At 47.2% G+C, this 15,731-nt stretch overlaps 1 protein-coding gene across 1 annotated transcript in view; it reads left to right on the top strand.

The window, feature by feature from the left end:
- ANO2 (anoctamin 2) overlaps positions 1-15,731 on the top strand; it is a 321,678-nt gene that overhangs the window by 269,678 nt on the left and 36,269 nt on the right. Inside the window, exon 23 of the mRNA XM_025210200.1 lies at positions 8,880-9,028. Within this exon, the coding sequence (XP_025065985.1) occupies positions 8,880-9,028 (149 nt within the window). The remainder of the gene's footprint in view (positions 1-8,879; positions 9,029-15,731) is intronic.

Genomic DNA, 15,731 nt, shown 5'->3' with positions numbered 1-15,731 from the left:
GACGGGAAGAAAGATCGATAGGTGATCAGTCTATTGATCGGCAGCCGCAAGTCAGATAACTTCAGAGGCACTCTGCAGCGTGCTCAAAGCTCTTCAACTTGGGCGGAAGTCGTGCGGAATTTTAAATGGCCAGCGAGCCAATTACTAGCTGCCACGTGTGAATAATTTAGCACTGGCCAATAGCAGGGCACAAATTTACATTCGAATAGCGGGAACTCTTTGCACCGTGCATTTCTGTGCTGCAAAGAAGAAATGCATCCTGCAAAGGAAACTGCAAATTGGCGGGAACTCTCTCTTGCACGCGGGCTCTCAATTGCAGCAGAACACTCTGCCGTGCAAAGGAGCTCTCATGTGGCCAGGAAATTCCATAGTGCCGAGGCACAAAAATCACTGGGTCGTGACAAATTGGAGCTTTTTTTAAAAGAGCCAGGAGCTGAGAGAGCAGGTGGAGCAGCCATGGGGGGGAGCTGAGACAGCAGGCAGGGTTTTCCCATGGTCCCTTCCTCCCTCCTCCAGCCCCCCCTTCCCCACCCCCCACTTACTAGTACAGAGTCCAGGTCCACCTCCCTGCGGCAGCAAGCAGGAACTGCCCAAATCGCCGAAGCTCACCAAATCTTTTCCGAATCAGTTCAGAAAGCTTTGAATCAAGTTGGACCTTTCTGTTGATTTCCTGATTCAATTTGGATTTGGAGATTTGGCCACTGAATCAGGCCGAATCTCCTCTGAATCGAATCAGCACCCGAAGCTTCGCACAGCCCTAGTAAGCACGGTTTGTTTTTTTAAAATGGTTTGTTTTTCACAAATGTTGTGGAGGGGTGCCTTGAGTCTGATGAAGGGTACCTCAAGTATAAAAGGCTGAAAACCACTACTTTATAGCCTCACCACTGATAACACAGGAACAGCATCGATATGAATCCTCACTCTCAAATAACACTCTTCATCTCTAGATCTGAAAGTGCTTTACCGAGAAGGTTCCTGTTTTATAGATAGGGAAATAGAAGCTGGGACTGGTGAAGTCAAAATGAAAACACAGAAAACCATGTTCATGGGGTGAAAACATAATATACATCAGATAGAAGTTGAATCTTTTATATATATGCACTGCTCTTGTTAAGGGGTGTATGTACTCCATACAAGTATATATCAACAAAGATAAACGCATATCCCTTTCACTGGAGAATGCCTGAATCCCCATCTCAAATGACTGGATGCTCTTCCAGCAACCCACCATGCATGCAACCTACAGTCACTTAGCTCCCAGCTTCTCACAGATGTATGTATACCCCAGCACACTCGCAGGTTTTGATTCTGATCTCACACTCAGGGAAAGTCAGGACTATCCCCACCCAAGAACATCCACCTGCATCCAAGATTAAAGAGTTTTGCTGGCATTAAATCACAGTGAGGCTACAACCAATCCTGAGGTTTCCATGTCTATTTGTGCAAATGAATACAGAGGGGAGGTCGTGTGTGTGGCAGGCCATTCCTTTGCTGAGTCACCCACCTCATTGCACCCGACCACCTACCAAGCTCTGAGCACCTCCCTGGGGCTGCCTCACGTTTGGCCAATCCCCTTCGTGGAGCATACCTGCAAGCCGGGGGGTCATTGCTTCCACCACCCAGGGGTCTGGACTGTTTTTGGGTCCTGTGCCCCCTGGGGTACACAGGCTTTGTATTCCTTGAGGGTGCTTGACTCACTGTGACAACTCGGGGTGCTTTGTTTAGCCTGAAGCACAAAAGAAGCCTCCCTTGGTTATCTGAGCCAAAGGAATAAAAAAGGCATGCCCAAACCCTCTCCCAGTGAGTTCACCACACTTGGTACAGTGGAAAACTTTATTGGTACACAAGGTTGGCTTGGGGAAGGGTACAGGACAGAGCTGCATCACAAAATAACGTTAGAGCAAACAGTGTGGCTAGGTAGCCTTTGATCAAGCATCTCCTTTACTGCAAGCTATATATTTAGATAGGTTTCAAGTAGTTTACTCACAAGTATCATCCAAAGGCTGATTGAGTTTTCCTCTGGAGGCAGGCAGTTTATGGTATGTCCATGAACTTTAAGAGACAGAGAGAGAGCCCCCCCATCTTTCTGACTGGTTAGTTGCTCCCCAATATGGCCTTCATCCCTCCTCCAGGAAGATCTTCTTAAATAACTTATCTGACCCCACTCTCTATACCCAATCAGGGCAGGTGTTGTTGGACAATTAAAAAAGCATCACTGGTTGCCTGGTAGAGTGACAGAGGCTTCAGCCCCTGCTCTCAGGCCATGAGGTCACTGCTTAGGACAATAGAGAGTTTTCCCCTCCCATCAGTCAGTCAAGTAGGCAGAACTGGTTGCTTAGCAACTGGAATGATAGACACCTGAGATTATGGGAGAGGGACACAGACTAGCCTCAGGGCGAGGAGGAGGCTGGAATAGAATTTCATCAGAAATGTGCACCTTAATTGCCTCTGTGCACAGAAAGGAGAGGGACATTTATGGACTGTATAATTTTACGGAACAAAAGTAGTTCTGGAAAAATGGTATTAATAATTTCCTTAATTAACTGCTCACTGTCTAGTGAGATCCCCTATCAGCATCAGGAAAATACTCAGAAATGTGCTGGAAGGATCTTCCAGTTCTTTGTTAAAAGTTCTGCATTAAATTGAAGGGGAGGTTAGTGGAATTGTGTCCAGTGCCATAGCATGGCATGGGAGGTGAGTGGGGTGACCACCCTAGGTGCCTAAGGCATCAACAGGCACTGCCCAGACAGGGTGGGGTGTGGAACAGAGCTGTGAGCAGCTCATTTGGGGGGAGGGGTGCGGGAATGGGGGAAGGGCATCCCATCACAGCATGCACTCTCAGGCAGCATGTGCCCCCAGCTCTCTGCATGGGGTGAGGGCAGGCTGCTGCTGCGGGCATGCCCCAGGCACCAAACTTCCTTACTACGGAACTGATTGTGTCATTGATCCTTCCCTACCTGTGCCCATGAATAGTGCTACATCACTGCAGCCAGAGAAAGCACTATTTGAATTTCATAAAAATACTTACAAAGAGTAAATATTAGTGCCTGTGCCTGCCTGGTCTCAAGGAGGCGCTCTTGTGCTGACTTGGAGCATGTGCCTGGGACTGGCTGCTGTGTTTATTCCAGTGGTCTCAGAGAGGGTCCATGTTCTCCCTGAAGGAAACCCAGAAACTCATCTGCCACAACTTTGATCTTTCTTTCAGTGGTGGGGTCCCCTCCTGTGGTCCCTCTTGGATCGGTCATACTTCCTGGTGGTATTCATGGTGCTCCACCTCCCTTACATCCCATCCATGCGCCAGCCTCTAGGATGGCCACTTGATGGTAGGATGGCTTGCCCTCCAGTGTCAGCTCCCATTCTCTTCTCAACATTAAGCCATCCCTGCTCTTCTGCTGGGTCTGTTGTTATGGCTAGGCTGCCTGCCGTGCTATCCTGGCTGCTCCTAACCCCAGAGCACTACCTGTATCTCTGACCCTCACCTCAGGGTTCCTTGGGGCAATCCACAAAAGTAAAAGAAAAGGAGGAAATTAACAGAAAGGACAAAGGGGTAGGGCCTTGGCCTGTCCCCAGTCACTGGCCCAGCATCTGTGGCTCCTGCAGTCCCTCAACACTGTCCTCGCTCCTTCCCCTCCCTGCAGACCCCTCCAACGGGTCTGTTGCAGGATCCCTTTGTTACTCAAATTGCTAATTGCTCAAATCACAAGCGAGAATTTATAAAGGGGGATAAGGCAAGGTGCTGCATTTATTGATCACATGAGTTAGACATAGAAGTTCAGGCACACCATTCATATAAATGCATATAAATCATCATACACATAATTACACACAGGCATACACATACACAAAACAACCATTGCATCCACACATACACCAGATATAGTTACCAGCAATAGTTGCTAAATATCATCCCAGGGTGGCCAACCTGGGTTTATTGAGTAAATGATGATGATTTGAAGATAGCAAATTTGAAGATAACAGCTGGAGCTGGGTGAGCAGATGCATCTGTGCTTCGATGAAACAGCAGTAAAGAAAGAGACTCACCCAACTTGGCATTTTCAACGTGTTCTTTTATAGGGACTGGCATCCTTTGTTTCAGTGCTTTGAGGTTTTTTCATACCCAGCTTCTGTTTTTGCAGTTGTTCTTCTTTTCTCTTCGGCTTATCTCAGCCTTGGAGTGTTTTTGCTGCCTGTCTGGCAGGATGGGTGCATTCCTTCTCCTTGTTATCTTCTTTGTGCCCTAGGCCTAGAAGGGATTCTTCAGCCATTCATTAATTAGTTTACTGACTGGTAACTTACATTTGGCACCTTGTTGCTTACATAAACAGTTAAATCTTCTTCTCTCATCTCTATGCCATTTTCTCACCATTCACCCTTTTACACACAGTCATACATAAAGGTTATGCAGAGTTCATTCACTTATGTCAAGCAGAAGGATACAAAATGGAGTTTTCAAGTTGCTTACAGGACAAGAATAACATGGTTACAGTTCACTACTATTACACTCTATGTTAACATCAGCTACATTAGTTTAGTTCATGCTACACCTTGACAGTCCCTGGCACCATTCGTGCCCAGTGCGGGAAGCATTTTCGCTGCCTGCTTGCTGTAGTGCTTCCACCATGGTCTTGCTGCTGGCATTTATTTCAGCTGGGTTGTGTCCTAAGATGATGTCACCTACCCGTCTTGCTTTTAACCAGAAATAAACACAGCTCACAAACTGCGTGGGTGCTCTGTGCCAGTGTGGCTCATCTGTCTCTTCCCTGCCTGAAACAGGTAAGTTTGCCCTGGCTTCAGGGCTTTTCTTGCAGGAACAGGCTGTCTCCATCCCAGGTCCTGACATGGGTGGGGTCTCTTGTGCCCTTGTTTCCATCCCCCTGGGGCAGTGCCCTCAAAGCAGATGAGTTAGCATCAAACAGAAAGAAAATTTGATAGAGAGTCATCTAGTTCTTTCTTATACAGTCTTAAAAATCTCACTAGCTATTCTATTGATGTCAACTGAATACTCTGTATGATCATTATACGCAGAGGGCTCTAGCCTCATCTTCACCTGGAACAGAAGCAAGTGTGGTCCAGCCAAGGGTAAAGGTTATGAAACCCTGGGGCAGAATTGGGGGGAGGCAGGGAAATGACTAAGGCTGGTTCCATCTCTTTCCCAATTTAGAGCAACCTTAGGACTCCAGCCACGTTCACTTCCCTTTCCTCTGACCCAGTGTTCCCCAATACTGAGTGATATAGAACATGCTGCAGCATGTCGAGACCACATAGGACTTTTCTGTGTGTAATTTCTGGGGTACCTGCAGCACTGCACTACTGGAGGCTCTGATCCCTGTATATTTTTCAGGCACAAAATATAAATGTATACAGCAGAGTTTTCTTAATATAAACCTGTTCCTGGTCTGCATGGTCCCTGTCTTCCAGTTAGGGGGCTTGAGAAGGCAGGTTTATTTAAACATGGGAACAAATGAATAAATCCACAGCTTTCTCCCAACTTCATGTCAAAGACACATGCACCGCTGTTTCCAGGCATTTATCACAAGCTGTCAGAGAAAATTTGGTGGGAGTCCCTGGTTAAGCTATTGGCCACACTTCATTGGAATTAATCTGGATTTTCACTCATACCGTACATATGTGATCTGTTGTACAGCAGTGTACATCTCTGTAAAATATAAATGTTCCCCTGAAAGCTGAGAAAAATATGATAAACATAAATCTTTGGGTCTGATGCTAGGTCCTTTGCATTTAGTTTTACTCAAATTTTGGAGAAACTTCGTAGTCTTTTATACTTTTTCATCAATATTTTTTCAATCTGTAAATTAAGATAGAACTGTTTAGGAAACTGAAATCCACATGTTACCAGCTATACTAGTGAGATATATAGCTTCTGCATTTTTTAGATTTGGATTGCATTTTGTATTGAAATATACACTATTCTAGATTGTGCTTATAGGGCAATAGCTTCTATTCCCATCAGCGAATCTTTACTACTTGTAAGTCTGCACCTTATGGTTGTAACACTGCATTGAGATACAATATTGCTATAAATGTGCTAGTAATTTAGTGATAAGTTTAATGCTTCCAAGATGGCATGCCTCTTTTATTTCCTCAGAATTTTTCTTTACTCAGATGCCTATTCTAGTAGTTACAATTAGAGAGTCAGGTCAAAATCAAAACTTCAAGCCAAAATCCTTTGAATTATGGGACTGGAGAAATCAGGTGGCTTTGGGTCAAATCCAGAATAGAAATGGAAGTTTTTCTTTGTCTGGTTTAGTGGCAGCCAAAAATCTCACCAGAATATTTGGTCATGAGAGCCTTTTACTGTTCAGAGAGCAGAAGTTTTTCAGGATCTGCTATGCTGATTCATGAGGGAGAAATTTCACAAGAATAATCCTTGAGATTTTGGTGCCAGGTCTATTTTTGTTTTACCATTTATACACATAAAGGTGCATCTGAATACAGATTTAGGGCTTTTAAACTATTAAGAGAAAGCTTTAAAATAAGACTGTGCACAGTTGTGTTGTGCCCTCAGACACGCATACAACTCCCTTTGACATAACTCTTATGAGCTATCTATAAATCTCTTCTCTTTGGCTGTCCTATTGACTTATGTATGTGCCAGTACACTCTCAACAAAAGAGATTGCTGTAGTGATACAAGTCTGTTTTTGTAAACATGTGATAAACCTCTTCAGGGTTGATGTTAATAGTTATATAATTTCTTAGCTTCCAGTGATTTAAAAATAAACACCACCTCTATCTCCAGCTTCAGGATATATACTTCACTCTCCTATTCATTCCCCTTGGTTCAAAATACAAGCTATTGCACCAGGTTGCTGCAGACACTAATGACTACATTTAATGTAGATGACACCTTTCTGTGATTAGCATGTTATTGGGTGTTATTTTTATTTCTGTTGGGATTGCATGGCTGCTCTAGGATTTGGGTGTGCATCAAAGGGACCAGGTATTACCAAGGGCCAAATTCTGTTCACCTGACTCATGTTCTGATCTGTACATGATCCCCTGAAGCTGCATCTCCCAGTTTTATGTTAGCATAGTTCAGATGTAGTTTAGAATCAAGCCCTGGAGGTCCCTCAGGATGAAAGGCAATTTATAAGTGTGATACTATTACTTCTGTTCCACGTTTAATATGTTTTATTGGCATGATTGAAATTGGTGATTTTTTTATTATTATTATTACCATCTATACCACTTAGATTAGCTGAGGAATAGGGAGTTTCTGCCTGAGGTCAACAAGCCATGTTTGGACCCTTTTTGCTGACATTTACTTGTGCTTGTTTTTGAGGAAACATATCTTGCTGTGGACACACAATACCATTCTTCCAAGATTTGCACTGGTTGGCTTTTGCTTTTCAGGTTGATTTTCTGGTATTAGTATTCACTTTGAAGAATTTTAAAGGTCTTGGTACCTTCTGCTTGTGAGACCATCTCCATATTCCTCCTCTTCCCCATACCATGTAACTGTTGTAGTCAGGAGACATGATCTTGATGGATCTACTTTGGTTTGAAAAATTAACAACTGCTGACTCTCAGTGCAGGAACCTAAGATCAGGAATTTACCTCATGCATATTAGGGCTGTGCAAAATGGCACCATTCCATTTGCCTTGAGTTTTGGCAGTTCAATGGAACGGTGTTTCATCTCGAATTTCATTTCGAGTTGAAACAGCTGTTCCATTCCTTTGAAACAGAAAAGCTGTTTTGATGCTGTTTCGAGTTTCGCTGTGGATGGGAAGTCAGGCCCGCTAGGCTGACTTCCCATTTCCAGTGCTATATCATGCCAGGGGTTGAGAGGGAGCCCAGCCGGGCTGCCTCCCACCCCCGGTGCGGTCTAGTGCGAGGGAGTAGGAAGCAGCCCAGGTGGGCTGCCGCTCGCCCCCAGCACAATCTAGTACAAGGGATTAGAAAGCAGCCCAACTGGGCTGCCTTCCACCTCCGGTGCAATATATTGCGGGGGACTGGGAAGGAGCCCAGTTGGGCTGCCTTCCACCCCCCAGCACAATCTAGTGCAAGGGATTAAAAAGCAGCCCAGCTGGGCTGCCTTCTGCCTCCGGTGCAATCTATTGCGGGGGACTAGGAAGGTTGGGCTGCTTTCCGCCCCTATCGGATCTTGCACTGGGGATGGCAAGTCAGCCCAGCTGGACTGACTTCCCATCCCCAGGCTATGGTCAAAACGTTTTGACTTTCAAAACGTTTTGACCAGCCTTGTTTTGTTTTGACGCTATTTCAAGGGCCTTTGTTTTGTTTTCATTTTGCTGTTTGACCTCGAAATTGATCGAAACAGTGTTGAAACAAAATGGCCGGTGAAATTTCACACAGCCCTAATGCATATCCTTTCCAGTCTCTTCAGTTTCCGGGCCCATCACGTGGTGCATCTCTTTCCCCAGGCTTTTCTAGTAGCCAGCACTGGGATGTGTGCAGTATTGGTGGAGATCTAAGGCTACATATCTATCTTTCTTAAGGGGTAGAGAGTGAATACTATGATTGTTTATGAATTATTAATATTTGATAAGGTGCCTAAAGTCTTAGACAGATGCACAATTAATGTATATCTAGATCTAAATAATTATAATAAAGAATGACCCCTAACATTGTTATATCAATTTTATGCTAGTATAATTTTAGTAATGTTAAGGTGGTTACACAGGACCATGGACAATGGTATACTGGATCAGTTCCAAAGCCAGTCCAGCATCCTGTCTCTGACAGTGAGCATCCCAGATTCTTCATTAGATAGCATGAGTAATGTGGTAGTAAGCCGAAGAGTGATAATGTGGCATAAAATTGGTAGAACAGAGTGAAGACTTGGGTTGAATTCCTGCCAAAAAGAATGAGTTGGCTCAATTAGTCCTTTTCTTTCCTAGGAAGTTAAAGAAGCTGTTCAGAAAGCTAAAGGATGACAGAACAGAGCCCAAGGAGCATGACGCCAGCCATTCAAAGCAACCTCAGCAATGGGAACTTGACTACAGCCTAGAACCTTTCACTGGCTTGACTCCAGAATACATGGAAATGAGTAAGATTTATGAGTTTGTAGGTGCCTGTTGTGGGCACCTGTTGTTCTTATGTCTTATCTTTTTTTAGTTTTTAATGGCTTTTAACAGTAACCATAATTCACTGTAGTGCCAGAGGATCACAAATGTCATATTCTTAGCATGATAGGAAGAGGAAGATATTAGGGGTGTGCAAAGCTTTGGTCGCTGATTCAATTTGGAGAAGATTTGGAGGCCAAATCACTGATTCTGAATCGAATCAGGAGACCAAAAAACCCCCTCCGAATCAATTCAGAAAAGATTCAGAAAATGATTTGGAGGTTTGGCTATTTGGAAGGCAGTCTTTCAGGGAAACAGAAACTGAGAAGAAGGAGGGGGAGCAGGGGGAGGAAGACTGACATCTGTAGCTGGCCGGTGACTATGATAATTCCCTGAGTCTTCTTTCAATCATAGTGCTCTGGGGGAGGGATGTAGAAACAGCATATAAGCCCCTGTCTGCAGCTTTCCGTCCCTTTTGTGAGCTGTTTCTCTCTGTGCAACAGCATCTGAAAGGTACCACTGGACTGGCTTGGCTTCCTAGTCAGTCTCCTGATAGTCTGTCTTCTTGGAAAGGACTGGATACAGCTTACTAATTACCCTTGCCTAGAATCCCACTACTTATCCCTATCCAATCCATTTATTTCAACTTATTCTTCTCCCCAAAACCTCTTATTTGTTCTTGTTATTTATTTTCTACCACACTTTTAAAAAAGAAAGCTGTGTTTTGCCTGCCTGACAGTGTGTGATCCATCACTGTGCAGGAAAGTACATACATTACACATACTTACATACATATAGTACACAGAAAGAAGAAGAGATACTAGTTACACACACATACAGTAAACAGAGTGAAGTAAAGATATTTCAGTTGCACACACACATGCACATTTTCCAGCACAGCAAACATTATGAAGTGTGCTAGAAAGGCAGGTGCCAGGTCTTCTGGCAAAGGAGGGGAGAAGATGGAGGGGGTACAGGGAGAGCTGCAAGTCCCCCTGCCCAAACAGACATACCCTCTTCTCTGACAGCAATGAGTCTTCTGCTGCCAGGAGCAAGGAGGTGGGAGCATCACCTGTCCTTGCACCTGCACCACCTCCCCTAACACCAGAAATAGCCACCAACACCAGCACGACAGTCTCCTCCACCCCAAATTTCATCTGCCAGCATGAGCCTCATAGTGCCAGAGGAAGAGCTAGATCTGGAAGCAGGGGACCTGAGTACCCTAGCAAAAGAAATTCAGGGGAAGGAGGGGGAATCTGAGTTTGTGCTCTGTACCCCTCAAAGTTCCCCTAGAGCCAGGTCTCCTTCTCTGGAAGGCACCTTGGAGGAGGTTGTGGGGGCTGGTGCCTCAGTTTCCCCTATTGTTGTGCCTCTGACTGCTGGGGAGGAGGATAAGCAGGATCCCCACCCTCAACCCAGAATTGGGGGGCAGGTAGTGTGGTGTGGGATCATTTTTTAGGTGGCAGATGACCCCAAGTATGCTGTCTGCCAGCACTGCCAAAGACAGATCAGCCGGGGCAAGGAGGTGAAACACTTCACCACCACGGCAATGCTGCTGCTTCTCAGGAGGCAGCATCCCCTTGCCCCTGTTCCTCCTCAGCCTGGCACCAGTGGGAGGATGCCCACAAAGAAGTCCCCCTCTTGCTCCAAAGTCCCTGTCCCCATGAAGCAGAGGCAGGCCACCCTGGAGTTATAGGGGAAAGCTGCAGAAAAAGTGGGAGTGTGCATTGCAAGAGCGAGTGAGGTCACTCAATGCATTGGGGAGATGCTTGCTCTGGATGGCCAGCCCTTCTCCTTAGTTGGGCGGCCAGGGTTCAGATGGTTCATGGTGTTCGTGGCCTCTTACTACCAAGTGCCCACATGTACCACCTTTAGCAGGACAGTCGTGCCCTCCCTGTATGAGGTATGCAGGGAGTACTTGAGGGAGGAGCTGTGGAAGGCAGGTCTGCAAGTAGCTCTGTGCTTCACCTCAGACATCTGGAGAAGCCAGGGTGGAGATCATGCCTACCTTTCCCTCACAGGGCACTGGTGCAACCAGTCAGGGCATCGGTGGGTTCTCCTTCAAGCAGAGGTGATGGATGAGTCCCACATGGTAAGGGAGATCATGTGACCATGAACTGCATGGTGCAGGGGTGGCTTATTGGGCAGGGTGAGCTCACCTGTGGGTTCATAGTCACTGACAATGGGGCCAATATGGTTAAGGCAGTGCATGATGCCAACTTTGTTGGCATCCGCTGTGTGGCACATAAGTTCCACCTAGTCAGGGATGCCTTGGAGGGGGGCATGGCTGCCACTGATGATGCAATCACTACCACGAGCTGATTTCAAAAAGCAGGAAGGTGGTGGACTACTTCCACCACAGCATCAAGAGGGACAAGATGCTGCAGGACAAACAGGCAGAGCTAAGCATCACACAGCACAAAATCATGCAGGATGTGGAGACTCAGTGGAACTTCACATACCTGATGCTGGAAAGGCTGGTTGAGCAACAGAAGCCCATTCATGAGATGGCCTTGCTCAAGGAGATTGGGATCAGCGGCCTTGTTAACAAAGTGCAGTAGGATACCATCTCCCAGATCTTGGTGGTCCTCAAGCCATTCCTTGAGGCCACCAAGATCCTCACTGCTGGCAATGCCCTCCTTAGCCAGGTGATCCCCATAGTCAAGGAGCTTGAGAACTAAATGGAGAAGTTCCAGGGGATCAATGTTCCTGGCTGGGGAAAGCTGCTTTCACCAGAGGTGCAGGCACTGATGAAGCAGCTGAAGGAGGGCATCAAAAAATGGCTGGATCCATTGCGGTCCAGTACGATCCATATGCTGGTGGGTATGTGTGACTCAAGGGTGAAGGGGAGCATGTGCAGCACCAAAAGCCTTGATCAGTGGATGGAGGTGCTGGTAAACAAAGTCAAGGAGGCAGAAGAGAAGAGGTGAGGGGATGTGGAAGAAGGGAATCCATTTTCCAATGCCAGCACTTCCAGCACCAGCCATTCTCCTCCATGCCTGCCACTGCCAATGTGGACCAGGGGCATGTCTCCAATGTTGGGGTCCAGAGGCACCAGACCCCAGCCTCAGGCAGCCAGGTAGCACCGAGGCTTCGGTGGCTACCTATCTCACTGAGGGCGTGGTGTCACTGGACTGCAACTGCTTGGCATATTGGGAAATCCACAGCCAGATGTGGCAGGATCTAGCCACGGTTACCTGGGAACACCTGTTCTGTCCACTGACCAGTGCTCCAAGCAAGAGGGTGTTCAGCATTGCTAGGGATGTTGTGACACCCCACCGCACCTCTTTGCATCCTCGTTTGGTGGAGCAGCTGGTATTTCTGAAGATGAACCTCCCACTGCTGGGGTTTCCCAAGCTCCATCTGCAGATGGCGTGAGTGCCACCCTCCTCACTTTGTCCGCACCTATTTCCTTTAGAAAAAAATAAAAATCAATGCCCCACTCTGAGCTGGAGGTGGCACTCACTGCATCACCAGCCAGCAGGGGAAGAACATCTTCCTCCTGAGCTCTTGTGCCAGGATGAACTTGGAGGTATGGGCTGGGGCTATGGAGAAGGAGGAGGCTCCAGGTCCTGGGCATACCCTAAAACTGCACCCTGTCAGAGTCAGGAGGTCTGGTCGGACTGCCGGTGGTTCGGCAACCCCCAAGAAATGCCAGGATTGCAAACCTCCCTGGTGAAAGGCAGGTAGGAGGAACCTTATAACCTCCAGCCACCACACGCATGCACAGTCCTGGCTAGGCCTGAGGCTTGCTGGTTACAGTGGAGTTGTGAGGCTTCAGGTGAACTTAGCTGCCTGGGATGCCATCTGTGAAGCATAGGCTACAGTGTTAGGGGAGGTATGGAGCTGTGGAATGGATGCATGTCACCCCTAGGCATCAGCGGCCTAAATGCACAGTCTCCCACCTAGGAAACATCTGAATTGATTTTCCATCAAGGCGTGGCAGGAGAAATAGGGGCAGGCAGTTGGCCCAGAAGCAGGTGGGTAACAAGGAACAATGGTCATAAGTTGACTGAGCGTAAATTCAGGCTAGATATCAGGAGGCACTACTTCACTGTCAGGGCAGCTAAGAGCTGGAATCAACTTCCAAGGGAAGTGATGCTTGCCCCTACCCTGGGGGTCTTCCAAAGGAGGCTAGACAGCCACCTAGCTGAGGTCATTTGACCCCAGCATCCTTTCCTGCCCATAGCAGGAGGTCAGACTAGATTATCTGCTTAGGTCCCTTCCGACCCTACCAACTATGAAACTATGACTCAGGAATGGGTATGAACTTTATTATATAAGGAGAAACTTTATTAGATGCCAGATCTCTGCTGTTCCAGATCACAGTGAGCATAGATCACACTAAAGGTGATTATTTGGTGGTGGTTTACCTTCTGTATTAAGGGAAGGGAGGAGAAAGGAACAAGGTAGAGCAGGTGATACACCAGAGGACAGAGGGCTGCTACTTAAGTGCTATGGGCACCCCGGGTGAGAGGGAGAGAATCCATGGAGCCTCCCTGACCGCTCTCACTGGGAGATCACAACTAGGAAACCAGCAGCAGTGAAGACAGGTGGAGTCTCAGGAGTAGAGGTTGCTTGGGATGATGGCCAGCTTTATGGTGGCCTCATTGTCATGGGTGTGCTCAGCTTGTTGGACCTCCGAGGTCATGGTGTAGCCCAAGGCACAACACCACACAATGATCACCCACACCAATACACTGATACACCACAAAGCCACTTCCACCTTGTTTATTCACCCTGCTTCTATCACACACACACACACACACACACCCACCCACCCACCAATCAACAGACTCAGACGGTGACAAAACCCTTTCGGTACCCACACTAATGCAGACCAACGAGCAGCCAGTCAGCCAGCCAGTTACACATGCTCAGAACCCTGCCCCCCACACACACAACAGTCCCACACACTAGGCCATATATATATGTTAAAAGTACACACGGCCCCACTGGGTTCTGCACACAGAATGCTTTTGTGTACTAGGCAGTCTCTTCTAGCATCTTCTGAGCTTAACTGAGCATGGTCCTAAGTAGGAGGTCACCTGAAGTTCAACACACGATTTATGTAGGCTATGCGTCTGCGCATACCAGCTGCTCCCCAAAACAGCTAAACAGGTAAGACTAAGTGACAGTGCCATGGACTCAGACTGAACCTTGTCTCCAACAAATCTATTCTTTGCCTGGTGCTAAACTCTTTGGTGGTCCAAAACATTGTTCCAATGAGGCCAAAACTGCTATGGTTACTTCATCTGAAATTATTCCATTGATATCACAGGGCGTCCTGTATTTGGAGAACAAGAGCCCAACCCCCAGCTGCCTCCCCTCCAGAGAAAAGAAGCCTGTTAACCATAAAGACTTGAAATCATTGAGCATGTTCAATGAAAAGAAACAACATACATTATATGGTTAAAGGCTTCAAAATGCTTAGTGATATTGCAGTGATTCAGTCCCATAACTGGGAACAGAATCTGGTCCATTTGGCATTTGGACTGTGCAGCTTTACCCAACAGAAAAAAGCCCCATTTCATTGTCAAAATATGCACTTTGTTACTCACCAATCAGTGTTTAAAGAGCTGGGTATCTGCCTTGTACAATTTGGTGCCGACTATAACATGATCAAACATGGTACATCAAAGATTTACTAAAGGAGATGCAGTATACCATCCCTAAGACAGTGTGAGGATGAGGCAAGGCATAGCTGGAGCCTCTGGGTTGGCAGGGGACACTGGTGAGTGAGGCAGGGAACAGTTGCACAAAGGCAAAGACCTGCCCCTACTGACACCACTGCCACAGTCTTTGGATGGCCTGGGTGTGGGGACAATGGGCCAGAACTGCTCCAGCCATGGGTTATGGGGAACAGGTGCATGGGGAGCTGAGCTCCACCAAGGATGATGGTAGCAGTACACGGTTTTCTCCTTCCAGCACCTACCCTTTCTCTGCAGGTGTCCTCCACTGGCTAGGAGCTGGCACTGGAAGCAGGAACCACTCCCTGCAGCATGGGACAAGAGTGGGGTAGGAGTATCTCTGGGACTCCCCCTGTTCCTGTGTCAGCTGGGACCAGCAGCAGCACTAGGCTGGTTCATTCTTCCAGCACTTGGTCCCAGCCCATAGGGGGCAGGGAGCAGGCACTGGAGGGAGAAGCCTGTGCAATATTGCCACTGTCTCCAGCTAAGCCTGACACCCTGCACAACTGCAGCCAAGTGTCTGGCTCTGAGGGTAACTTTGTGCCTAAATCAGCTGGAGACAGTGGCAGTGTTGGCTACAAATGTCCAACTCGGGATCCTTAAAATTCTGGTTTATTAGGTGGATTGAAACACTGTAATGAAGTTAAATCATAAACCTTGGGGCTGGTCCCCTCACACGCACATGCACATGCACACACACAGTAACGAGCTACAAGAGTCAGGTATACCTATCCCACAGGCACTGGAGTCTGCTGTCAATGGCCAGTTGAGGCTTCTTTCAGCACTCCCAGCACCAGAAGGGTGCTTTATCCTCCAGAAGGGGGTCGCCGGCTGGTCCTTCTGGCTGGACAGGTCGGGTGCTGGTCAAGTTGGAGATCAAGAGGGCGCCGCCAAGGGTCACTTTTCACTGTTTTTTATCTGTCCTTGGCAGACTTTGGTGACTCCCCAGTTTTCAGGTTTGCCCAATCCAGGGGTTGTTGAACCTCGTGGGACTTCA

Source organism: Alligator sinensis, unplaced genomic scaffold, assembly GCF_000455745.1.
Source record: "Alligator sinensis unplaced genomic scaffold, ASM45574v1 scaffold35_1, whole genome shotgun sequence".
NCBI classification, from domain to species: Eukaryota; Metazoa; Chordata; order Crocodylia; family Alligatoridae; genus Alligator; species Alligator sinensis.
The sequence above is the reverse complement of the archived record's forward strand: the minus strand, read 5'-3'. Positions and strand labels throughout refer to the sequence as shown.